Source organism: Pleurodeles waltl, chromosome 6 (genome assembly GCF_031143425.1).
Source record: "Pleurodeles waltl isolate 20211129_DDA chromosome 6, aPleWal1.hap1.20221129, whole genome shotgun sequence".
Taxonomy (NCBI): Eukaryota; Metazoa; Chordata; class Amphibia; order Caudata; family Salamandridae; genus Pleurodeles; species Pleurodeles waltl.
This window is the reverse complement of record NC_090445.1, coordinates 1,111,766,522-1,111,794,434: the sequence shown is the minus strand read 5'-3', so window position 1 is coordinate 1,111,794,434 and position 27,913 is coordinate 1,111,766,522. Positions and strand designations below refer to the sequence as shown.

Sequence of the window (27,913 nt, the reverse complement as noted above, 5' to 3'; positions counted from 1 at the left end):
TTATTGTATTGTTTATTGAAAAAAACGAATCGGAATATTTGGAAGAAAAAAAAAAGAAAATCCACTTTGCCTCTGTGACTGTGAAACAACAGTTTGTGCCTTCATCAGGCTGACATTTATATTTGAATTATGGTAAATGCTGCTTTTCTGTCATACTTTGTGTCTTAAAGTCCTAAATTATGTCATTTCTGGATAAAGGGGAATTGGGAGGGGGTGGAATGAAGTGCTTCCTTGCTCCAAGTAAGCTCCACCTGGGCTGGATGACGTCATGTGGTATCTTCTGTTTGGAACTATGTAGTTAAAAGCAGAGCAGACGTGTGTTGGTAGCAAACATGGCAACGAGGAGGAAGTGTTTTATTGCCATCTTTCTTACTGGATCACCTTTTTTCGTTTAAGTAAGTTACCCCATGCCTCAATAGCCTAATGTTGCATTTCTAAGGGAGGATTTCATAACCGAGACTCAGGATATGAAACCTCTTATAGTGAAGAATGTTGTATACAATGCAGCATACTCATACACTGCCTATATGTTGCTTCTGCTGTCTGCTCTGGCCTTTTCACTTTGAAAGTTTATTTTGGGGCTTCCTGCTTTGTGTGTTAGAACTAAAGATACTTATGGCAATAGCTGTATGTGGGAAGGTAGGTGTGATGCTGAGAATATAGCCATGGTACTTCAGCCTTAATTTACGTTTCTCAACAAAGGTGAATACTTTAATTGTAGTACAGTAAATGAAGAGTACATTAGAGGCATGCTGGCTTATGCTTGGGGGTAAGTAAATAGCTGCTATATCTTGTAGAAACTGAATTGCTTTTAGCTGGCTGTTGAAGTATAACAAACTATTTTGCCTTTAGTTGGGGCAGGAAAGAAAAGTCCCTATGAAGAGTGCACTTCTTTATTACAATGCCACGGATAAAGTGAGGAGAGTGATTGAATCGTACTTCCGCTTGGACAACCCACTCTACTTCTCATACTCTCATCTGGTCTGTCGGACTTCCATAGAAGGTAACCTATTCAGTTATGTCTTTAAATACTCTGATATGTAAATAGTCCTAATCTATTTATCATAATTACTTCTCACTCCTGTATAACTAACTGGTGTTTATTTTCAGTCTGTTTTGCAATCGGTGTTTGTTTATGGTAGTTTAAACCTCAAAAAACCGATGTCACTTGTTTGAACCCTATGAATTTCTTTCCTCTCTTTACAGAGATTTCAACACACTCCTGATTAGGATGCCTTTAATTCTCATTGCACTGCGCTGCTTTTATTAGTTTCCCTGTTGTATGGAAAGTGCATGTTCTTGGCTAGTTCGAGTTCCCAGTAATATTATCGACTGCACAACACGTTTTTACCTTTAAAAATGCAGATTTGTAAGTTCCTTCCCGCTCTGTCTAATGAACCTTTTGGACCTCCTTAGAGCCTGAGGCCGGACTTCCAGGGGTGGACTCTTGCTAGGCGCCAACTGACCCGAACAAAGTCAGCTGTTCCCTATGCCATTGGCCCTTTCTATTACTCTTTTGTGGGCACCAGTTAAGAATCTGGCAGATCAGATGAGTGGGTTTTGCAGCAGACATTCCAAAGTATTTTCAGTCCTCTGGTTCATAATCCTCTTCAGCTAGAGACAGCACTGTGGTGAAGTACATATTTATCAAGGGAAATGCTAGTGATAGCGAAACCTCACAATCCCTCTGTCTCAGCAGCAGAGCCTCCTGAGGTTAGAGGACATCTTCAGGTTCTATTTGGATGTCATTTTAGGTCTACAGCATGCCCTATAAGATTAGGCTGACTATAAGGAGGCAAATAATTTGCTTCTTCCTGATGCATATGCTAATCTTTATCTCAATGTACAAAATACCAGTGGCTTTGATGTCTGCCATGGAATCACCCTTTTAACTGTCTACGGAGAAAAGTGCCTCATTTGCAGTAGTTTTTTTAGGCCTTGGCAGAGGTCCTGCAATTACTGCTACTATCTCAAGACTCCAAGGCTAACATCCTCATAACCATTTATCATCCTGTGCTGTCAAATTCTGATATCCTGACTGACTTGTTTCTGAATGCTTGGTCAAATAAAATTCCACTCTATCTGTTGACCCATTTCAAGGCATCAAATGCCAGCACAAGATGATTGCAAATTTTTGACAAACATCCAAAACCGGCCCTGTAGTATTTTTCTCTACATCTCCCAGTACTTTCTGATTCTCAAGAAAGAGAGGGGTATATGATGGATTCTAGATCTCAGACTCTTGAATTCCTTCCACAAGTAGAAGTTCAAAATTATAACACGGATAGGAGCTATTGTATGCCTAAGGTTCCGAATGCTGGATGGTGTCCATAGACCCACGTGATGCACACATTCATATGCTGGTCCTGTAGGAAGTACCTCAGCTTTGTGTGTGTGATCAGACCACTTCCAATTAACCCTACTGCTTTTTGGATTTGCATTAGCCTTTTTAAATGTCTTGTTGGTGGTTGTGGCACATCTTTGCAGATTGGGGATACTGATTTTCGCGTACCTTGACAGCTATCTGTACAGTCCACCTAGTGTTGGACCATCAATAGACAACAATTTCTTTGCTCTCCAGCATGCATTCACCACCTTCTAGCCTGAATCTCTTTTCTAGCCATTGCAGAGGATTATTTTATCAGGCCAAGTTTACCTCAACTTTCCTTTAACCCCTTCCTCGCCACAGATGTAATGGTTACGTCCTGTGGTGTGGCGCTGAGGCGCCACGTACATAACCATTACGTCCTGGTAGAGGCCCTCGGGGGCCTCCTCCCCCAGGGCAGGGCTGGAAGGGGAATCGCTTCCCCTCCCCCCCCCCCGACCCCCCCCCACTCCAACAGTAACGCCTGAAGATGTCAGCGTGCCAACGCACCCTGACCTCATCAAAGGTCAACTCCCGTCTCCAGTGCGACAGAAGAGAAACTGATTAGTTTCTCATCAGTACGGGGGCAGGGGAGGCAGAGAGGCATGAAAAGGTAAGGAAAAGCTTTTCCTTCCCTTTTCATGTCTCTCTGTGCATTCCTGCAGAATGCCATTAGGCACCATGGATTTTTTTTTATTTTTATATATTGCTAAGGGACGTGACTCCTTAGGCAAGGGTCGCTCCCAAGGGGGTAATTTATTTTATTAGGCCTTTTATGCCCCCCTGATGGCATATCGGCCTATTAATTAGGCTGATCTGCCCTCAGGGAGGGGGCAGCAGCCACTAGACACCAAGGATTTTTTTTTTATTTTATATTGATAAGGGGAGCGACTCCTTAATCAAGGGTCGCTCCCTGGGGGCAATTCTTTTATGAGGCATTTTCTGGCAGAAGCCACTAGACACCAGGGATTTTTTTATTTTATTTTTTATTTATATTGATAAGGGGAGCGAACCCCTTCGGCAAGGGTCGCTCCCCTGTTTTTAGGCCATTCCTACCTCCCATGGGGGCAGATCGGCCTATTTCTATTAGGCCGATATGCCCCCCGGGTGGTGGAGGGGGGCAGAAACCACTTAGGCACCAGGGATTAATGTGTGTGTATATGTGTGTTTTGTTTTGGGGGGCAGCCCCTTGGGCAAGGGCTGCTCCCCATGGCGGCACATTACTGTTGGCCATATCGGCCTAGTTTTGGAAAGCCCATCTGGTCCCAACGGGGGCAGAAAGCCTACCAGAGACCAGGGAAGATTTTTTTTCCAAAATAAGAGTACTGCTATACCCCCACCCCAAATAAATGGGGCTAAAGTTGTTCTGCCCACCAGGGGGCAGATGGGGCAATTACCACCGATCCACACCCTGGGGTGTGGAGATAGAATGTCTACGAGATGCCAGGGAATAAAAAAAAAAATAGCCAGGTTGTGGCTACCAACCAGTATGGCCATGGTTATGCCCCTACCCCAACTGAAGGGGATAACTCTTTCAGCTCTCCCCCGCACACTAAAACATCTTATCCCACGGCAAGCAAGAGGACATTTGATTATTTTGGGTTTTGGTTTGACCTTTGGGCCTTGAGAGCTTGGTTAACTCAAAATCGTCCCACTTGGAATGGTGAGGGCTGCACTTTTTGGACTTTGGGACGCTGCCATGTAAAAAAATCCACAAGACCTAGGCACATCTGAAAACTAAACATCTGATTTAGTCCAGGGTGGTGTGCTTCACAGGCACCCCGCACCATTTTCTTACCCACAATGCCCTGCACACCTCCAACTTTGCTGGAAATCACACATTTTTCCCACATTTTTGTGATGGAACCTTCCAGAATCTGCAGGCATCCCCAAAATACGTACCACCCAGCATTGTCTCATCTATACCAATAAAAATTCTGCCCCACTTGTCAGCCTAAAAATGTTTTTTTTTTCAAACTGCCCTTTTGAACCCGCTTTGGTTCCCCCTCAATTTTGACATGTTTTTGGCACTTCCCCGTCACATGCACTTGGTCCACCTACACAAGTGAGGTATTATTTTTACCGGGAGACTGAGGGAAACGTTGGGTGGTAGGAACTTTGTCCCCGTGCGGTGATCCCACACACACATGTGGGAAAAATTAGATTTTTTTTAAAGCTAAATTTGAGGTGTGCTGAGGATTCTGGGTAAGAAAACATTGGGGGATCCACGCAAGTCACACCTCACCGGATTCCTCAGGTGTCTAGTTTTCAGAAATGTTTGTGTTTGGTAGGTTTCCCTATATGGCTGCTGAGCCCAGGACCAAAAACGCAGGTCCCCCCCCCCCCTGCAAAAACAGGTAGTTTAGTGTTTGATAATTTTGATGTGTCCACATAGTGTTTTGGGGCATTTTCTTTTGCAGGCACTAGGCCTACACAAACAAGTGAGGCACCATTTTGATCGGGAGACTTGGGGGAACGCTGGGTGGAAGGAAATTTGTGGCTCCTCTCAGATATTAGAACTTTCTGTCACTGAAATGTGAGGAAAAGTTGTATTTTTTGCCAAATTTTGAGGTTTGCAAAGGATTCTGGGTAACAGAACCTGGTGAGAGCTCCCACAAGTCACCCCATTTTGAATTCCCCTAGGTGTCTAGTTTTCAAAAATGCGCAGGTTTGGTAGGTTACCCATGGTGCCGGCTGAGCTAGAGGCTAAAATCTACAGCTAGGCACTTTGCAAAAAACATGTCAGATTTCAATATACAAATGTTCTGTTTCCTTTCACGAGCACTAGTCCTACCCAAGCAAGTGAGGTACCATTTTTATCGGGAGACTTGGGGGAACACAGAATGGCAAAACAAGTGTTATTGCCCCTTGTCTTTCTCTACATTTTTTCCTTCCAAATGTAAGACAGTGTGTAAAAAAGACGTCTATTTGAGAAATGCCCTGTAATTCACATGCTAGTATGGGCACCCCGGATTTCAGATGTGTGGAAATAACCACATCTTCTCAACACCTTATTTTGTGCCCATTTTGATAATATAAAGGTTTTCTTGATACCGATTTTTCACTCTTTATATTTCAGCAAATGAATTGTTGTATATCCGGTATAGAATGAAAACCCATTGCCAGGTGCAGCTCATTTATTGGCTCTGGGTACCTAGGGTTCTTGATGAACCTACAAGCCCTATATATCCCCGCAACCAGAAGAGTCCAGCAGACGTAACGTTATATATTGTTTTAAAAAATCTGACATTGCAGAAAAAAGTTACAGAGTAAAACGTGGAGAAAAAGGGCTGTTTTGTTTCACCTCAATTTCAATATTTTTTTATTACAACTGTTATTTCTGTAGGAAAACCTTGTAGGATCTACACAAATTACCCCTTGCTAAATGTTGTCTACTTTACAGAAATGTTTAGCTTTCTGGGATCCAGCATTGGTTTCACATCCATTTCTGTCACTAACTGGAAGGAGGCTGAAAGCACAAAAAATAGTAAAAATGGGGTATGTCCTGGCAAAATGCCAAAATTGTGTTGAAAAATTGGGTTTTCTGATTCAAGTCTGCCTGTTCCTGAAAGCTGGGGAGTTGGTGATTTTAGCACTGCAACCCCCTTTGTTGATGCCATTTTCAGGGAAAAATCCACAAACCTTCTTCTGCAGCCATTTTTTCCCATTTTTTTTTTTTTCCAACAAACTTTTCACTGTATTTTGGCTAATTTCTTGGTCTCCTTTAGGGGAACCCACAAAGTCTTGGATACCTCTAGAATCCCTATGATGTTGGGAAAAAAGGACGCAAATTTGGCGTGGGTAGCTTATGTGGACAAAACGTTATGAAGGCCTAAGCACGAACTGCCCCAAATAGCCAAAAAAAAAGGTTTGGCACCTGAGTGGTAAAAGGCCTGGCAGCAAAGGGGTTAATAAGGCAATCCAGTGCATGATGTTACTACAAGAGCTCAAAACGTAAGCTGACATCATCAAACAAAGCAACATTCTACAATACCTTTTCTTTATAATTGTTAGTAATTTCTAATGGGCTAAGATAACTGTGGTTCTTCTCTTCTTTGGATAGCCCACGTCAACCATCACTTTGCCACTTATAATATGAACTAATCTCTGCTGGAACAAATATATATGATGTGACTTTTCAATATATACTCGTATTTTTAAAAGTTCTTATTGTATTTCTGTGAGAGAAAATATGTGTTGCTTATGTTTAGCGTTCACACGAGTAAGAGTACGCTTCAGAGCACTATTCAAACAGAACATGATCTCAGACATCTGAAATCCCTTGATGTAAAACTACAGAAATGCACCATTGAGCACTCTCTTCTGTGAATCCCATAAACATGCGTTTGCCATGACACACCCACAATAGTATTAAGATGATGATGATGATATTCATAAAGAATATAGCTCAAACATATATTACACTTAACCTAACCACTGGCTGGTTAAAAGTTGGGTAGTTTGTGTGTGTGGAAGAACCGTTACCAAATCTCTTTAGGCTTTGGCACCAGGTAAGCCTCATTCCCCCCCTTTCTTGACTGGAGAATGCGATATTCCCACCGCTGTCAGTAAAAAACCTTCCGCCTGCCTCTCCCTCATTCTCCCCCACACCCGCACAGGAACTGTAAAAACAAAAATATGCAATTTTACCATTACCACATTACCTACACCTTGTAATTAAGCCCATAAACTGATAAATAAATATGTGATCCATATATAAAGTATGCTAGCATAACTTGTGAAACCAGAATTTGTATTGCTGATGTCTGTTTTATTGCATGGTAGGTTACCCAACCTATATTTTATAGGATTTGTTTCCTGATTTCCGTGTACTGTGTGTCAGAGCTTGTTTGTTTGGGGCTATATAGAATAAATAAAGAGTGGGCTTTGCGGGAGCCATTCCCAAGTATTTTCAGTTTGAAATAGCGCCAGTAATTATGCGCTTCACATACGACATCTGACCTCATTATAGCTCACATGGCATGACCCCTACCAATAATTTGGTAGGCCTGATTCCCATGTCCATGGCAGCCATATTCACAAGGCTGTTGGTGGGGCCCAGCTACTGTTTATGTAAGCAGATACAGTGTGGGTGAGATGGCAGTTGAGCAGAGCTGCCAAGTTGCCAGTTTGCTTATGTGTGATATTTCCATATTTCTAATGTGTGTGAGTGCCATTTGCAGGTCTCATATATGACCCCGTGAGTGACACTTCTGAAAAAACGGAGCCAAATATCTGCATCCAATTGTTTCAGTATAATTGTTTTCACATGCTTAACAATTGTGCATACCACAGATAATCTGGGATCCTGTTTATCCAATGCATACACTCTGTTCAACTGCCTATTACACGTGCAGGACATGGGTACTTTAAGGACACTATTCTGGATGAGAGGGTCACATTTCCCACCCAATATACACCTGCAGGATTAGCACCGGGTGCTACATGCATGTCGAGTGGTCCTCTGTCTTCTTACTCTTATCAGTGCCTCTTCTTCCCCATCTCTAAAATTACACCTCCTCCTCCTTTTTCCAGTGTATCCCTTTCCCCGTGACTTGTCCTGCATTTCTCATTATTTTTCTCCTCCCCCAGAGTCATTGTCTCTCTTTCATATGCCTCATGCCAGCTTTCCTGACACAGACGTTTACTCATAGATGCTCGTGAATCACCTCAGTTTTTAGGCTTAGCAGACTGACCGTGTTGGCTGTCTGGCTGCGAAAGATATATTGTGGGGTTACCAAGAACTTACAATGAGTTTAGACTGCGCCCATAAATTACTATTGGTTGGCATTACTGTCACTCTCATTTTCTTGCTTCCTATTTGATGGGTTTCCTTCAACGTCTTGTGTGTTTCCCACCCCTGGAGCATAGCCTCTTTACCATCCTTTTTACTGTGTGGTTTATATCCTTACATTTTCAGTTTTAGGAAACTACTTTTTAGGGTTAAACCTGCGTGAGCAGCATGCGCTTGTAAGACGCTGTTTTGTTCAGTAAGGGGCTTGCATCCCGCCCCTTGGTTACTGTTCATTGGCCCCTTTCTTACTTTTCTTTATGGTCTCCTGCTTGGCTAGTATGTGCCTTGGCATCACTTCCTGTTTCGTCTGGGGTGCCGGGCCCAGCCTCAGATTTTTTTATTTTTAATTAGCGTCCCTCTGCTAATCCTGCTCTGATTCAGGTACTATTTGTTCGTCTTTCTTTATGCCCCGCCTCACCCGTAAGTTATGTTTTTCTTTAAGTTATTAGTGTTTCTTTATCTTGTTTTATATAGAGGGCTATCTTCATGTACTAACACAGCCTCGTTCGTAGTACAAATGATGGTGCTGCATTTCATGTCTAATTACAGATAAAAAATAATATATGCAAACATATGAGGCATAATAAATTAATGCATTTTACTGCAATTTGTAATAAAAAAAAAAAATCTTCATCGTATTCAAACTAGCTTCAGCCCAATACTTCAATATTATCTATCAACTCCAGAGCAGTAAGGAAATACAGGGTGAGAACTGGACTAAACACCATACACCGTGTTTCCACTAGATGGCATCAGCGTTCAAGATGCTGAGTTTCATATACATGCAGGACGTAAGTGGAAAATATAACGGGTATTTCTGCAGAAGCAAACTCTTCAAAAACGTAAACCTTAATGTAAGGAAAATGTATACACTACATACTTCTATAGAGCCCCTTTCAAATCATATTAAGCTCCCCATATACAAATCTTGTATTGTTCTGTAATGTGTTGCTGTAAACTGGGGTACTCTTGATATCTTGCCTTTGATGCAGGAATAGAACTAGATTTGAGTGCGTGGCATGTTCTTACCAGTTAAGGAATTCCAAATCTCAGTGCTCCTGTTTCTTCAATATAGGGCATTAGAATGATTTTCCTTCTTTCTGAAAACAACCACAATAAATACACAGTTGTAAGAGGAACATCTTTTATACATTTTTGTAGGACACTCTGCTTTGCAGCACTGCACACTCTGCCAGTGAACTCTGCGCCACTCTACTCTGCACTCCTGCATTCTACAACACTGCACTCTGTAGCACTCCACTCAGTACAATTGCACTCTATGCCACTCAACTCTTTGCCACTATACTCCACACTGCACTATAAGCCACTGTGCTCTATGCTACTCTACTATGCACCATTGTACTCTGCATCACTGTATTTTACACCACTGCATTCTATGCCACTCTGCTCGGCAGCACCTTACTCTAAGACACTGTGCTCTACTATACACCACTCTGATCCACGCTACTGCATTCTACAATGCTGCATTAAACGCCGCTGAATTCTATACTGCTGCACTCTGCTCTGCTATACTCTGCAACACTGTGCGCCAATGCACTCTACCCCAGTCCACACTATGCCACTCCATCCCACTTCACTGTAACCCACTCTGTGCCATTGCACTCCACTCTACAGCACTGTACTCCACTCTACTTTATTCTGTCCCTCTACTCTACGTCGTTGCAATCACTTTGCACCACTCTGTACTGCACCACTTTACTCTACGCCACTGCACTTTATGCCACTCTACACCACTGCCGTCTACGACAGTCTACTCTGCAACACGGCACTCTACCTAACTGAACCTTACGCCACTTTACTCTACACTACTGCATTCTTTGCCAATGTACTCTACGTCACTCTACTCTGCATCACTTTACACTACTTCACTCTGCAGCAAACCACTCTACGGCATTGCACTGTACAGCACCACTCTACGCCATTCTACTCTGCACCACTCTATGCCACCACACTCTATTCTGCACCAGTGCTCTCTGTGCCACTGTACTGTACGCCACGCTGCTCTCCACCACTGCTTCTGCACTACTGCATTTTACACCACTGCACTCTACTATGCAACACTAATCTACGCCACTGAAATCTATGACCCTGCAGTGTACACCAATGAATTATGTGCCGCTGCACTCTACACCACTGCACTCTACACCACTTTACACTGAAACACTCCAAGCCAATGCACCTTACACCAGTCCACTCCACTCTACTCTACACCACTCCACTGTATGCCATGTTGTGTGACTCCACTCTTTACCACTTCAATACCTGACACTGTCACTCCACTCTACAACACTCCACTCCACTCTCCTCTATGGCAATACATTTTAGCCATGCTGGTGTGCAACATTACTAAAACACATTGGCAAAGCCAATCGCTCTTGCATAGGTGAGAGCTATTGGATTTGACAGTGCTTGTTTCTTTTTTTCAAGCAGTCTCATTAGAGTACATGTGTTTTCTTGTGCTGTTTTTCATGTGTTGATTCAACCTCAACATTCCTGCCAATCCTTGTTGCTTCCCTCTCAGCTCCTGAATTGCTCCATTACTCTGTCTGTTTGCTTTACATTTTTTTTCTATTGTGAAGGCTTCCCCCCAAGATCGTTTTGAGCGCCACCAGTGATCCATAGAAAACCCACATCTGCTATTGTTTGCAGTGGCTGCTCCTTGTGCCCCCTCGAGGTCCAAGATTGAGGCTCTCAACTGCCATCCTTTGAAATCACTTTTCTTCTTTTGCAAGAGCCTGCCTAGAATGACATCTATTCCCAACAAAGTGTGGAGGCTTTGCAGATCCCTTTCTCTTGTAGTGGAAGGCAGAAGAGCTGCTTCAAGGCTGAGAAATGTGCTGATAGTTTCCAAAAGTGACACTGCAGCTATCTCCGGATGAGAGCAACAGGCTGCTTTGGTGACAATAGCACAATAAATGATATGGTTATAGATGCCCCAATAGCGAAAAAGAAGTCTGACCATCTGTTGCATGAAGGTCCAGGCTCATGTGGTAATTGTGCAGCAGCACTAAAAGACCCTCATTTTCCCTGAAGTACAATATTGCAAAAACAATATTTGGTTCTCTCAGCAACCTCCCAAGCCATTTAAATTGAGAATTGTGTTCTGGCCCTGCACTGTAGAAAGCTTCCATATTATCTATGCATTGCATTCTCTGTTACAGACATTTAAAGGGCCTGCCACCTACAGATGATCTATTTTCCCTGTGCTTTGTATAAATTATACACTGTTCTACTCTACGGACACATGTAAGTCCTGCCATGATGAGAGGTTTCATATTACCAATATTTGATAGAGACATCTGATAGAGACTTCTATCCACAGGTTCCTTACCTTTGAATTATCCCCAGGTGTCAAACTGGATCTGGACATTTTCGGGCAGTACCCCTACAAGCCAATAGGTGGTGGTATTCAGGTCCGCGTTGGCGACCTCTGTGCCAGAAGTGACAATTGCAGTACCTATAAAGGTGCAACTTCAGCACGCTAACGTCCGTTCTTTTCTGGCCGCCGCCATATAGCTTAGATCTGTGAAGATCTACCCCCCTGTCACTTTTTGATTGGCTTTTTTCAACATTTTGTCTACTATTTTTGAGAAAAAGTCCTTTCTCCTGGTGTGACAGGGACGTCTTCTAGGAAACTGGCTGGTTTCAAACCATGTGGCTCCTGTGGCAGAAACCTGTCTGTGACAAACCCCCACTTGGTCTGTCTACTGTGCCTCGAGAAAGACCACGACTCGAAGGCCTGTGACAATTGCCACGCCATGCACTTGAAGACTCTGAGGGAAGATTCTTCAAGCTCCTCGCCACCCGACGTTGAACGCCTCTGCACCGATCAAGCTCCCTGGGCTGCTTGTGGTGCCGTGCCCGACGGTTGTTGTCCCAGTTGAATTTGTTGTAGCGTAAGTCCTATAAAAAGAAGTAGTTGAAGAGATCTTCGACTTCTCCATGCCTTTCCATATCCTTGGGTGAGACGAGGGAGCCTCAGCACTCCAGACCCCGCATCTCTGCTGAGCCCTGCCGGTAACGACTCCACACTTTAGTTTTCACAGAGCCAGAGCGACCCTCACCCAAATGCTTGAGTTCTGAGAGGCCATGCACTGCATTTTTGGGGGGCCTGATCCCCTTGAAATGCTTTCAGGCCCCATGGGTTCGGGAGGGGCCCATACTGAATTCCCACTGGTGGGGTATGCCCTTGGTGCCAGTTGGGCCCTACGAGACTGGTCCTGGATCTGGAGAGGCTCCACCAGCGAGATCAAGACCTTCTCTGTGGCCAACTCCATTGCAGACACTGTTGACGTCAATCGACAATGCCATCCTTATCATCCTCTACTCTTGTCAGAGCCAGAGCCTTTTGTCTACTACAGGCCTAGTACAGGGGATGAATGGGAGGGGTATGGCTACCCTGATGTATATTGCCACCCATTGGATGATACCAAGGACACCTCGTAAGAGGATCTGGCTGATGCCAGTGGGATAGACATCTCCCTTGAGTCTTTCCCTACCTCAACGATTGGATGTTGAAGGCAGGCTCGCTCCAGGCGGTGGTCTCCTACCTCCAGACTACGATGAACATCCTGCACTTACTAGTGCTCACTGACAACGCGCCAAAAAACAAACTGACTCCCTCTCAGAATCTCCCTGTGGTTGGAGTTGTTCTTGACACAGTGCAGTTTTGGGTTTACCCTCTCAAATGGCGAGTCTAAGATATTCAGGGTATAATAACGATGTTTCAGCTTCTATCCTCGATTTAGGTGAGGCAGACTCTGATGCTCCTGGGACTCATAGCATCCGGCATCCTGCTGGTAACACATGCCCTTTGGCATATACAAGCTCTGCAGTGGTACTTGGTTATAGTGGGCGCAGCAGCAGGGAAATCTCTCAGACATAGTCTATATCTCTGAGGGAACTGCAGCAGACCTACAGTGGTTGCTAACGAACCACGATCAGGTCAGTAGCAGATCCCTCTCCCGTCTCCAACCAGAGCTGACTGTAGTGGCAGATGAGTTGCTCCAGAGCTGGTGCGGTCATCTGGAAGAGGTTGAGGTCAGAGGAATCTACGTAAACTTAATGGCGCTCCGGGCAAAACGCTTCGTGTTGAAAGCCTTTCTGCCCTCCATCAGGGGAAGGCTAGGGCAGGTGCTTATGGACAACACCACCTCCATGTAGTACTGCAACAGACAGGGCAGGATGGGGTTGTGGACCCTTTGTCAAGAGATGCTGTGTCTCTGAACATGGCTGGAACACCAGGGCATTTCTCTGTTGGTTCTACACCTGGCAAGCTCTCTGAACACCAGGGCAGACAAACTCAGCTGTCAACTCCTGACAGATCACGAATGACATTGCCATTCAGATGTGGTGCAAGGCCTCTTCCAAGAGTGGGGAGAGCCGTGGTTAGATCTATTTGCCACTGCAAGAACATGCAATATTGGCAGTACTGTGTGCTGAATTTTCCTATGTGGCTCTCACTCAGAGATGCTTTTCATCTTGAGTGGAGCTATCAGCTCCTGTATTCCTTTCTGCTAATACTTCCTCCCAAAGTCTGTGATGTTATTTTGGCAGCCAGGCGTCCCTCCACCAAATCGGTATATGCCTGCCATTGGAACAAATATGTGGCTTGGTGTGTATGAAAAAACATTGATCCCCTATCTGCTCTTTTTTCTCAGATCCTGTAATGTGTTCTTTCTTTGGCCCAGCAGGGCCTTGCTCTAGGCACTCTCAGTGCTATCTCTCAGCCATTTCTGTTTTATTTTGCAGTTGCAAGACCAACCTTCCTTATTTCTGTCACCCGTTGTTCATACTTCTGAGGAATCTTCACAGCTATCCTCTTCTGTTATTAACTATCAAAAACACCTTTCTGGTGAGCTTTACATCACCCAGGAACGTCAGCGAGTTGCAGGCTGCCTTGGTGCACCTGCCTTACACTATTTTTTATCCTGACAAGCTGGTCCACTGGACACGTGCCCCCTTCCTCCCGAAGGTAGTCACCCCTTTCTATGTAGGCCTGACGATTACCTTGCTTACTTTTGTCCTGCCTTATCCTTGTAAGAAAGAGAAGAGACTCCCCTTTCTGGATAGAAAAAGAGCATTGCCATTCGGCCTTGACTGCACAAAAGAATTCCAGGTGGATGACCAGCTCTTCCTAGGGTATGCTGGGGCCGAGAAATGAAAGGCTGTGCAGAAACAAACCATCTCCGATGGACTATACTCTGCATAAAAATATGCTATGCATTGGTCAAAAAGCAACCTTGTGAGGCATTTTGTGCTCATTCTTCCAGAGCTGTGACCACTGTGTTTGCACACAGAGTTCCAGTCTTGTACATCCTTCAGGCGGCAACGTGGGCTCCACTGAGCACAGTCATAAAGCACTACTGCCTGGACAGTCAGATCCGTTAGGATGGGCATTTTGCCGTTCAGTCCTGTAGAACCTTTGTCTAAGCTGGGTTTGCAGACTCTTCTCCGGGAAGGCGATGCTTGGGGATCTCTTCTAAGGTAAAGAAACTTGTGGCTAGAAGTTTCTATCAGATGAACAAGTTCCTTATCTTTGGTAATGCTGTTTCTGGTAAAGGCTCTATCTAACCTCAAATTCCTTACCCTCCCTCTCATCCTCCCTACTCTGCGACCTGATTAACGAATGAGGGCTTCATCTTACAAAGGGCCCTAGCAGCTTACACCAGTGGTCAGTCTTCATTAGGGCTGTGCACTTCTGATGTGGAAAGTCATGAAAATGAACTGATGTCAGCACGCGGAGGTGGCACCTATATTGGTACTGCATAAGTCACTTCCGGCATGGACGACACAGACATATAGCCAAACACCACCACCCACAAATGTGCAGGGATACAGTTTGAAAATGTCTGGATCCAGTTTGATGCCTGGATGATTCTAAGGTAAGGAATTTGTGGCTGGATGGCCTCCACCAGATAAGGTGTTACCAAAGGTAAATAACTTGTTAATTTTCTCTGTGTACATATCTGTGATAAAGACAGGTCTCTTTTTTTCTTTAAGCACAAATGTCTTTGGAACCCTGCCTCCACACCCAGATCTAATGCACCACAGTTTTGCATTGCATCATTTTTGTTATTTGAGAGGAGGGACACTTCCATGTGCAATTTTGGTTTTATCAATATGTTTGGAGATACATATAAATTCCATACACTATGGCAAAAATTACAAATATGAAAACTTCACACAAAGCACCCTTTAAGCAACTCAGTCCTGCTTTCCAATATCCATGCTGTTGGGGCATTGCTTGCTATTTTTTTTTTTTTAAACCTGTTCCTCAAAAGCAAAAACAGAAATACAACACACAAAGCAATGGGCTGTTGGTTAAGGGCCAGAGGCTGAAGGTGTTGCACTTAGGGCCTGATTACAACCTTGGCAGAGGGGATTACTCTGTCATGAACGTGACGGATATCGCGCCCGCCATATTACAAGTTCTATTGTATCCTATAGAACTTGTAATACGGCCAACGGGATATCCATCACATTTGTGACAGAGTAATTCCCTCTGCTAAGGTCCTAATTAGGCCCCAAGTATGGAACCTGTGCTTCAGTGGAAATTGTCATATATTGGATTTCATACATTGTGGTTCGAGTTTCTACAGGATGTCACCTGGCTCATCCAGTTGCAGTGTTAAATTGAGTTGCACGTCAAAGGGGATCTGAATTACATCTTACAGTTCTTCAATAACTTTCCCATCTTCTTTGAAGGCTTTAAATTAATTTTCTGCCATGATGGAGGGCTTCAGCTGCCCGTGATCATGTTGCTGTGCTACTTGCCTATCTGCCCTGCATGGTGCACTGTCTGCAGCCAATAATGTCACTAACCTGTTCAGGCAGCTAAATGTGAGTCAAATGCGCCATTCTCTGTGTATTTGAAAAATAATCTTTGTGGCATATACCATTGATTCTGGTAGCTCCTTCACTTGCAAAGTGAGTTGGCAGATATTCAACGCATGTGGCATTAACGTCAGTGCACAGAGACCCTTTATTGCCCCTTTCGGGAAAATAAAATAGTGGGATCATTGTCTTAAGTATTCTATGACTGGCACATAAGCCTTGTACTTCTCTTTCTCGAACCTCTACCAGCAGGTGGCAGTGTAAATGTTGATAAATTCACATCTATAAAATCAGTGTACGCCGTCTCTCACTCATTATGATATTACAATGTATTCACTCAAATTAATGTTATTGTTTTAGTCTCAACACTTGCATTTCCCTTTTTGTTCTTTACCGTGTACTTTGGAAGTCTCATGTACAATGTTTATATTACTCTCCCCGTTCTCTTTGATGTTACGGAGCACCTCATCCAAACCTAACACTTCATCCTAACGTCTTCTTGTATTGGCCAATTCTGCGCTTCATGCATGGTTGCACATATTTTCAGCTTGTTACAATTTCAGAGTATCCTCTACTCCACAGAGTATCTATGTACAGTCCACCAAATCCAAGGCGACATATGGCTGTCCCAAAGAAGGTTGATTTCAGGGCTATTCAAAGTCTGGATACAAGTAACAATTATTGATTGGATTCTTCATCCAGGAAGTATGACCAGTTGTTTCAAAGAAGTTCTTGGCACTAGGTTGGCTTGACATTTTGACTTTTGTGAATTGCATCTGCACTGAAGTCTTTGATTCATAATACTTTCCCACTAATTGGGGATGGGCGAGACTTGTGGATAAGTGAACGTAAAAAATGCCTTCATAGAAACTCCAGGGGACATCTCCTCCATCAGCATACAGCAAAGTTACATTTACAGCCAGTGCAACATTTTAGTCAATTTTACACAGATATCTGTTTTCTTTCAGATAAGCAAGAAGATAGACAGGATTTAAGCCACCCGGTTCATGTGGATAACTGTATATTAAACGCTGAAGCCTTGATCTGTGTAAAGGAGCATCCAGCATATACGTTTCGCGACTACAGGTAGGTGGAGACTTATTTAATTGCAGTTTCAAAGTTAGTCTCTATTCATATCATATCTGAGAGTCTTATTACCTGTGAAATAGTGTTAATTACCATTGCCATATCACATCACATCCCATTTATAGATCTCAGTTATCTTCAATTGATCAATCAAGCAATCATTTCTAGAGTTCTGCTTGTCACCTCTGAGGGCACCCAGGTGCTGGCAGGGTCCAGTGGTTCAGTTGAACAGCAAGGTCTGTAATTATTTTCGGATTTCTGGTAGTGAAGGGGAGGTTCGGAGGTGCAGGGAGAGAGGTCACTCCACGTCTTTGGTGCCAGTTAGGAAAAGGAACATCCACTGCTTGTGCATTGTCAGATATGAAGGGTGAAATCGAGGTGAAGGATGTAGAGTGTAAGTGTCTGGTGGACTGTTGGAAGTTCAGGCGGTGGTTGATGTAGGCTGGGCCGCAGTTGTGAAGGGCTTTATATGCATGGGTTAGGAGCTTGAACTTGCATCTCTTCTGCTGGGAGCCAGTAGAGTTCCCTGAGGTGCGGTATGTTGTGAGTTCACCAGGTGAGGTGGAGGACAAGTCTTGCGACTACGTTCTGTATGATCTGAATGCTATGGAGGAGGTAAGCCGCATTCCAGAGTAGAGGGTTTTGCCTTAGATCCATTCACTGGTGATGAGGACTTGAGTGGCAGTGCATCTTCAGCTCTGTGGAAGCCATTTGAAGATTTTCTGCAGCATGTACGGGATGAAGGAGCAGGAAGAGGAGATGGCGTTGACCTGGGATGTTATGGTCAGCTTGCTGTCCAGGATGACGCTGAGGTTTCTGGCATGGTCTGACTGGGTCAGTGCTGGGCCCAGTCCTGTGGACAGCCAGGAGTCATCCCAGAGGGAACGGTTGTTCCCGAAGATCAGTACCTCGGTTTTGTCTGTGGTGAGTTTTAGGCCCTTGTTCCTCATCAAGCTGGCAATGCTGGTCTTGCATTTGTAGAAGATGGGCCTGCTGGTGGTGGAGTTCCTGGAGAGGGAGAGGATGAGTTGTGTGTTGTCAGTGTAACAGATGATATTGAGCCCGTGGGATCTGATGATGTCAGGCAGTGTAGGTGTTGAAGAGGGTGAGGCTAAGCGATGAGTCTTGGGGTACTCTACAGACGATTTGTTTGGGTTCCAAGGTGAAACATATCAGGCCGTTTGTGCCGAAGCCAGATTAGGAGGTATCGAGGAGATGGTTCTTTTACAGGTGCTTTGTGGGTAGTTGGTTGATGGCTGTCTCTAGGACCTTTGGAGGGAATGGGAGCAGGGAGATGAGCCTGTAGTTGCTGGGGTCTGCTGAAGGTTTCTTTAGTAGCGGGTTGCCCTTCAGGAAGATGCTCATGGCTATAGATGCACTGAGTAGGGAGGTGGGTTAGTGGCTGATCTTGGTGCCTCGTAGTATAAAAATGTGGCGTGGGCATGGGCCATTGCGGTCCCCTGAGTGGGTAGTCTACATGATGGAGGTGGTTTCCTGGGGGTGAGCTGGTTGCATGCAGTCAATAAGTTACTTGTGGTGGTTACGGGGTGGATGAGGTGGTTGAAGACGCTGGTAGGCATGGGCAGGAGTTTGAAGTTCTTGTATATCTTGGCCATCTTGTGGAAGAAATTGTTGAATATTTTCTGGGTTGGTGGGAATTTGTTTGTTGCGGTCGCAGGGTTTATAGAATTCTCTGAAGATCTTGAAAAATTGTTAACTGGTGTTGGAGCTGGTTTCAATCAGTGTTGCTACTGCTGTTTTCTCAGTCTCTTGTAGCTGCCTGTGGGAGATGTTGAGGGCTATGTTGAACAGTAGGTTAAACTAGTTTCTAGGCCTAACAATGCTGAAACTACTTCTGTATTGATTTTCCTCTTAATTTAAAATGAACCACACATCTGCTCTCAGCACTTTAAATGCTCACTATGAATGCTCACTCACATTATAAGGCTTATTCCAGGTCAGCCCCAATACTTGAGGAAACGTTTCTGTGACAGGCTACCTGCGACCAGATACTAGGCTTAGCTGAGCAGTAGTCTGACTTACTAGCCCTGCACCCATGTTCACACGCAGCCGACCCAGAGCCTCTTATTGAAGCTGTGCAGCAGCGGACCTTGTTTTAAAAGGCAGACACTGGCAACTAGCTCCCTCAATCCATTTTACCTGGGTTTACGGTGAGTGAGACTCTGTTAGCGTGAGTTACTCAAAGTAAATGCCCAAAAAACAGTAGTTCAAAAGCAAGAAATCCCAGGCGGTTGAATGGGTAGGGACCCGTTTTTCTACAATATTGTACTGAAGAATTGAGATGACTTGAAATTAAACGAGCACTCACATACAGTTTTGTTTCCCACGCAGCTTCAATTATACAAAATATTGCAGATTTTATAACCCTTTTCAGATGTAGTTTTTGGTTTAGATACATACATATTTATCTGTCTGTTGCAAATGCTAATGAGATCACTAGAGGCCCATAACGCACATGGCTGTAGTGATTGCATTATGTTAATGAGGTGGTTGCAATAATTTTATACTTCAGTTTCACAGGCATGGAATAATGGTGCTACCCCACGCTTGCAGTGTGCATTACAGACCTACATAAACATAACATGTTCGTAATCATTTGTGTTCTACTTTTATATTCATAAGGTACTGCTTGGGGGTAAAAATATTTCTTTGGGGGGACTCTTGTCCAATCCTATTTATTAAATGACATAAGTTAATTTAGAAATTGAATTTTCTGTGAAAATTCTTGTTTAATGTGGGCTATATTGTAGAATTGGATGTGGATGGTCAGTGCTATGAAAGCCAGGTGGGATGGCTGTGCCACTGCTTGTTTTATCTGTTTTACTTTTTTCATTTCCATCACTAACTACGAGGCAGAGGTGAACGGTACTGAGTGAGGCGGTGAGTGGTGTACTGTGTGTTATGTATTGAGGAGGCCTAGACGATGAGCAAGAGGGCAGTTGCACTGCGAGATTCTGGGCAAAATTAATGATCTCTCCTGATCTGAAACGTGATTTTAAAATTCTTGTTTTAAAAATGAAGATTTACAGTGAACTTGTTCCTCTCTAATATAATTTGACCACATGCTTTTTATTTTAATTTATAAACCAAATACCCAAATGTAGTATTTTGCTATACTGAATGCCTGATTATAAGGGCTGCTGTTGGACCCAATAGATATTGCACCCAATAAAACCTGGAATTGATTTGTTCAGAATTTCTCAGATGCAATAATTATCTTATTTTCTTTCCTTTTGGTGATTAACATGCGGTTTTTGGTGATCACTGCATGAAAATCCCATGCCCTAATACATTCCAAGACTTTTTCTCCAGCCAAGTTTCAGCAGTTTTGACTGGCTGAAATTTATCGTATGGTGTGATCTTTATAGTTCCTGGTAATTACCGTGTGTGGTAAACATCTTGTCACTTATAAGTACGATCCATGTTCAAACAGCTGTTTGCACATTTATTGCAGTTTAAAAGACTGCCTATAATTGAGCCCAAAATGTGGCTTATTACTATATGGTTCTTGGGCAAAAGCACAAATGCATAATTAATGTTTTAACACTTAGATATGCACACTTCTTTGTTATGCTAATGTTTGATCCTTATGCATTTTAGTATGCTTTGATGATCTCTCGGTTTAGTCCCTGAGTTTTTTTTTAACTAGTTACTTGTTCAGCTGCAGGTCCACCAATGTCAACATGGCACCATTGCACTCCATTACATGTGCCGTGTGGTGTATTCAAGTTAATTCAGTTTGTTCAGTCCATAAAAACTCATCCGATCGCCAGTTGTGAAAATGCCAATATAAAACACAGGCATCTTCTGCCTGGTAGACCCCGCACATAGTTCATGATGCATCCATACAGTGCAAGTTTAGATGCAAAAAGTGCACATTCTTTAGGCCAGCAGTATACTTCACACAGTCAGTTATTACATAGAGAATTTTCCAGGGTGCAGGCAAATCTCGAGGGTAGAGCTTCCTTCTAATTGTCAACTCGTGAAAGACGGATTGGCCCATTGTATAACGAATACTTTCACCCGGAAGTGTTAATGTATAAATACGCTGCCCTCTGATTGTAGTTTTGTACTTTTTTGGGTGTGTTCAATATGTTTGTCTTAACTGGTTAAGAAGCTTGACAAATCACCGACAGTGGCTGTACTTTCAACCGAAATGCCCAACCTGTTGCCCCCACTCTCAGATACATAATTGGTTCTATACCCACTCGTTAAGCATACAGTTGAAGTCGTAGCAACGCGTAATGCAATTCAGAGTACTGATAAGGTTCAGGATCACTTGATGCTTCAGTGATACATTTTCTATGACAAATGCTTTCCATTTTCAGGAGTCTGTGCTTAAAAGCGAAAAATAAATCGGGTTCCCGTTTTTTTCCCTAGCAAAGGCACGGGATTTTACAAATAAATTAAATACATGCCTTAGGAATGGATGCTTAGAACAGCTTTTTCAGAACACACATTCTGGAGAAGTACTTTGAAACTAGCTCACTTGTTGATCCAATTCGAGGTACACAATAGCAGGAGGATTCAAGTTAATCAGCCTTCTAAAAAATACTTTGTGACATGTTGTTGGTGCCTTAGTAAATTGATTTTGACTACACTAACCACAGGCATTTGATAGAAATCTATAAGGGGCATATTTTGGGAAGTCTGTTAATGGCACCCTCCAGCAAAGCTAGACAGAACATTGTTATAAGTCTGATCGTTTGCCATATTGCATACCAAATTGGAAACATACCACCATTGGCTTGATCCATGCATGTATTATTCCACTGCAGGTGGTTCCAGTGGTGGCTTGTGGGAGGGAAAAAGGGCGGTGCGGCACGTGGCGGGGGAGAAATACAATAATTAAAAAAAAAGAATAAACTTACCTTAATGCTGCCCCGCTCCTCCTTTCTTGCTGCAGGTCCAGGCTTCCAGCCTGCCCTGAGGCCAATCCTGGCGGTGCTCAGTGCAGTGTCAGGGTTGGCTGGGAGTTCCTAGCCAGGCTGCTCCCAGGCAGCCTGGGAGCCTGTGCAGACTCTCTCCAGCCCGGCAGCACAGTGCCGGGCTGGAGTGAGCCTGCTACACATGTGTGTTTGGCCAGCCCCAGACGGCCAGCCAAACATACATGCGCACTGAGGTGGAGTGCTGTGCACTTCCCCTCTGTGCCCGTCATGTCCTTGGCCCAAATAACATAGTTTATTATCGTTTGTATTAAAAGGTTTGCAGCTGCTGCTTCTGGAAGTTTGGGGTGGGGGTGTTGATGCTCCTCCACCCCTAACGGAGGAGCCGCATCTGGGTGATTCGCCACAGTTAGGAGTGAGTTGAAGGAAATGCATTCTCTCTTTTAGTATTTCATCAATGCATATAGGACATTGCTTTTAAATATCTGGCCCCAGGAGTACCTTGAATTTAATTTGGTAGTCCCGCATTCGTGAAAATATGTGTGCTTCCCACAAATACACCAAAAGCCTCTCAAGCCTGGAAAGTACATGTGATAGTACATGACCTATGAGATCCACTATGAGGGCAGCATTGTCTGCGTAAAGCAGGATTGCTAAAAATAATTCCTTCTGCTTTAAATGCTGTCGTATAATTCTTTACCAGGTTGTGTGTCTTTTTTTAACCCTCTTTATTGGATTTTATTACATATGTTTCAGTGGATTTATCATTTCATTGGTATATTTTTGCAACAACGTTATGAGCATTGTGCCACATAGGCCCATATCCATGAGCCCACGTAGGTGGTAACTGGGAAGACCATGATCCAGCAACTCAACAAGCCGTTCTAACTATGAGCCAATCCAAATACAGCTGCAAAAATGAGAACATGTGATTTGTATTCATGCCAGGCAGTCTAAACCAAATCTCCCCAGTGGTGTGGAGATTCCGGGTTAGAATCGCTATGCATGTTACAAAGTCTATCTTTGCTGCACCTCGGCAACACAGGGAAGGGAGTAAGGGGATGATAGAGGGGGGGAGAGAAAAGTGTGAGGGGGTTACACTCCTGTAATGAGTCCAGCAGACTGTTGCAGCAAGTGGCTGATCAGTCTGAGGTGATGGGACTGTCCTGCGGTCTGTGGGGCGCAGCCAGCAAATCATCCCAGTCCATCGCTGTGGGCCACTTCCGTTGCCTGTGCACCTCTTATCGCTGGAGCACTGTTGCTTTGGCCCACTTCAGGGTCCCTGCCTGCCAATATGTGCTGCCTTGGCAGCTTGTCACCCTTCCAGTGCATGCTATTAACCTATGTGTCATCCACAAAGCCAGCTTGATAAAGCAGTTTGTGCCCCTACTCAGCCTTACTGAGCCTGTTAAGGCCTAACACGCTACCAGTCATGCAGTTGAGATCGGTGCAGCCTTTAATACTGACCATTTAGCTTGAGACCACTGTACATAGGCTTCGAGCCATCAGGCAGCCCCAGAACATGTGCAGCATATCCAAGGCCACTCGGTAGCGCTGGCAGACAAATCCTCAGGATAGATTTTATGAAGCCTGGTCGTGTGAATTATGCCCTGTGCAGGATGCTGTATCGAATATATTGGTAGCAGGCGTTTTGGGAAACCTTCAGATGGTACAACACTATTCTAGCCCATTCTTTCAAGGTTAAAGCACAGCCAGTCCCCCCTCCCAAGCCCGCCCGAGAGTGTCCTGAGGATCCTGCTGCATGTGGGTTAGGACTTTGTGAAGCCAGGTAATTAGCCAATGGCCTCCACCAATTGTGTGCAGGGCTTTGACCAAGCGGTGCAGGTCCCCTTCCGAATCCGCTATACCCAACAATCTCTCCGTCTCACCCACCAGCCTCCTATATAGGCCAGCAAGTGGCCTACCGGAAGGCCTGCACTGTCCACCAGCTGATCAAAGGGGATAAGGGCTCCATCCAGAAACTGTTCGTCCTGGGTGTACATGCCCACCGCCTCTCAAAGCTCTACTCCTTCCCTGCTAGCCTCTTCTCCGAATGCTCGCATAGAGCTCAAGTGTACTCCAGGGGTGTATTGAGGCATAGCTGGAATGAGGCGTGGTGCTCTTCCAAAGCTGGCATATGCCACCCGTATCAGACTACTAGTAAGTGAGGGGCGTGCCGCCTGCATTAACTTATGTGCCCTCCTACAAGGGACCCATCCTATCTCCTCTAAATTTCTCCCTGCTAGCGGGTGGGTGGGCATTTAGTGATGCTCAAAGTTCAGGCGCTCAACCCCCATTTTCCACAGGGAGCTTGTTCTGCTTTCCCTCTTATCTCATAACCGAGCTTACAGAACCTCTCTGGAATGCACTTCTGAGTTTAAAGAAGACATTTATTGTTATTAATTCCCCACCACGAGGTTCTTGAGAGACAAAATTAGTAGATTGGAAGCCCACGTTCAAAAGTAGTCGCAGCAATGAAAGCAATATATATCAAAGTACTTCTAAGTTGCAATGTACACAGCAAATATATGTGATTATATTATGGCATAACTTCAAAGCAAAGCATAAAAGTCAAAATTCATCACCATATGGGCAAGGCTGTAGGGCCTATATTCAGCTTCATCGTTCTGGGGTCTGCAAATTGATGACTCCGGTCGACTGCGAGAAAGAGATTTTCTACCCAAACGGGAGACAGGCAACTGACGTCTAGCTCCTGTCTGAAGTCAAGCAGATTCAGTCTACCTCTTTGTAGCCCAGAGTCATCCTTAAAAGCAAACTCAGTGTGAGAGCCGAAGAACCTTGGAGAGTGGCCAATTCTCCCAAGCTCACTCGCTCTCAGACTGGATTGCGAGGTAAACACAAAATCTACGTGCTCTTATCAGCTAAGGTCTGGTGTGAAGAAAACAGCTTGGTCCATCTTGTGGAAAAACACAGCTCCTCTGCAATGTCTAACCCCATGTTAAAGCCAATAGGCAGCTAACCTAAATATCAAATGTAATGTCTAATGTCATGTCAAAGCCAATAGGCAGCTAAACTGAATATAGAATGTAATGGCTAATGCCATGTCAAAGCCAATAGGTAGCTAAACTGAACAAAACATATAATGTGCTACTGGTGAACATTGAGCAACTAATATGTGCAGTGGTGAAACACAAAGTCATTGGTCAAACACAATAGCATCACAGGGCTTCAGCTTGGTCAGTGCTCCCCGTTGTCTTCACTTCTTCCAGATGAAGCTGCCAAGCATGGTGTGTACGAAATGTACGAATGGTGATACGTGGGATGTCATTGGTAAGTTAACAAAATAATATACTAGGTGTGAAAGCATCACCATCTTAGAAAAGGCCACTCTGCCCTACACCAAGAGTGGGGGAAGGGAGCACCAGAAGGCGATTTGAGGACACAGGGACATGATTGCATCCATGAGATTACTGTCTATGAGTTTGCAGGGCACATGATAAACATTGTTTCCCAGATAACAAAATGTTTGGGGCTCCCATTGGTGGGCGTGAGCACCCACCACAACTTATAGGTGGGGCAGTCTGGATGGATCGGGAACAAGCAGGTCTTTGAGCAGTTTGTCCCAAGGCAAATCTGAAGGCGTCTAGGATATTCGCTATTTCACCAATGCCAGACCTAATGTCCCTCATGTAAATTAAAATGTCAGTGGCGTATAAGGAGTTACATGAGTCATCACTCCTATCATTATGCCCCAGTCATGGTCTGCCTGCTGGAGTCTCTCCGCTAGTGTCTTAATCGCCAGGACGAAGAGTAGGGGGAGAGAGGGTAGCCTTGACGTGTGCTCCTGCCAGCCGTAAAGGGGCCGGTATTTGTTGCACTATTTTCACCAGGGTGGCCGGATCTGTATAGAGGAGTATTCTAAGGCACTGTATTCTGCCGCTAATGCCCAGCACATCCAGCATTGCAAGCATGTACCCCCAGTCTAAGGTGTCAAATGCTTTTTTCTAGGACTAAAGCCACAAAAGGCCATTGACTCCTCCAGTTTCCTATGTAGTCTATGGATGTTAACTATCTTGAATCTATTTGGTATGAACTCCATCTGATATAAGTGGATTATATCGGGTAGATGTTGTAGGAGTGGTGAGGATAAGGCCTTGCTCAGTATTTTATAGTCACTGCTTACCAAGGACAGCGGTCTATATGTAGTTATCTTGAGGGGATCATGCCCCAGCTTCATGAGTGGGACCAAAAACACCTCATGGAGGGAAGCCAGGAATGGCTCCAATAGCTTGGAGGTCAGAGGTGCCCCATATGTTTTATAAAACTTTATGGGAAATCCGTCTAATCGTGGGGTTTTAAGAGAGTTCAAATTACACTTCAGAGTTCCTGCTCCGTAAAGGGAGTATTAAAATTATCACAATGCTCTGGCTACAAAGTGAGCAAGAGGACTGATTCAAGGAATTTGTGGATCTGCTCCTGTCAGTCCTCCGGGGTGAGCTATTGAGAGCACAATAACAGCCATAAAATACCTCATGTATTTCCTTCTGACTAGTGACTAGTCTTCTCGGATATGTGTGAATCACAGTCACTGGGTGGTTGCCCTTGCAGTCGTCAGCAGCCACTCCAACAAATGGCCCACCTTGTCCCCGCAGCGTGCAGCCTAGCCTGATTAGGCCTTATAATCATTTCATGGCACTGGTTCTATAAGGCGCGCATGTTGCTTTCTCCGCTCGGTCACGGTGGCACTCATGGAGGGGTCATCCCGCTTATCCTATTCAAGGGTTTCTAATGCAGTTTCTACCTGTGTTAGTTCTCGGTCAATGGCATTTCTCGCTTCCAGTGTGTAGGCAGTGGCCACATATTAGAAACTTGGAAGCTTTCACTCAGCTAGAAGAGTGGTGGCAGACCCCCAGTTGTCAGCAATTGCAAGACAGCAAGGCGTCACTGTTCGACTAGCAAAATACAGTGTCTTCTAGTGTTGTAGGTTGTAAGCACCATGTCAGTACAAGAGGATGTGGTGCACCTAATGTTACCTAGAGAATTAATGGGTTGTGGTCTGACAGGTTTTTTCCTAGGTATTTCACCCCTTGGCCACTCAGCTGAAGGGAGCAACTGCATAGAAACCAGTCTAGCATACATGTAGCTCATTTGGTAGTGAATAATAGGAGTATTCCCTAGTGTTTGGGTGTAATATGCGCCAGCCATCAGTCAAGGACTAATATGAAAGCCATTGGCATAGTTAGGATGCATTGCCAACTACGCTGGGAGCTAGGCAGTCAGGGAGTGAGCGATCTATCTGTGGGTCTACAATGCAGTTGAAGCCTCTTTCAAGTGAACCAGGGCAGATGGGACCATCCCATCAGCCGAGTGGAGAGGCATGCTAGAAACTGCTGTTGCAATACATTCGGGACATAAATAATGCCCAAAAGGACATCTTTGCCATCCAGTCACTTGTTCAACTATAAGAAAATGTCCTTCAAGGTCTAATTCAACCCTTGTGCTCTTGAAGGGCATTGAGGGCCTATCCCATATTGCATTCCCCTGGCCTACCCAAAATATGTTGTGCTGTAACACTGGCTTCTCCAGTGCTTCTGGAGGTGACAATCCTCCCCTTAGCGATGTGTGTCTACTGGAGGAACACTATCTTGTGCACTCCTTCTCTTGATATACTGATGTACCCCATATCGTGATTGTGCTGTACTCATCCCTTAGACATTCCATGTTAGAAACAATACTCGAGCCATGCTGCACTCCCAGTCCAGGCAATGTGGGATAGACAAGTGAGTGGGGGTGGTAGCCTTGAGATGCGTTGGTGTGGGGGAAGGCTGCGTGTATGGTGACAGCATGGCATGTCATGTTGCGGGGAAAAAACAATGAATAAATCTCCCAGCTCTCGATCCCTGGATGGCAGAGTTACATCTAACTGCCCAAACAAATGACACA

The 27,913-nt window shown here is 44.5% G+C and overlaps 1 protein-coding gene across 1 annotated transcript in view; it reads left to right on the top strand.

Moving 5' to 3' along the window:
* P3H1 (prolyl 3-hydroxylase 1) overlaps positions 1–27,913 on the top strand; it is a 179,035-nt gene that overhangs the window by 127,756 nt on the left and 23,366 nt on the right. Inside the window, exons 11-12 of the mRNA XM_069240258.1 lie at positions 853–1,003; positions 16,985–17,102. Coding sequence (XP_069096359.1) covers positions 853–1,003; positions 16,985–17,102 — 269 coding nt within the window. The remainder of the gene's footprint in view (positions 1–852; positions 1,004–16,984; positions 17,103–27,913) is intronic.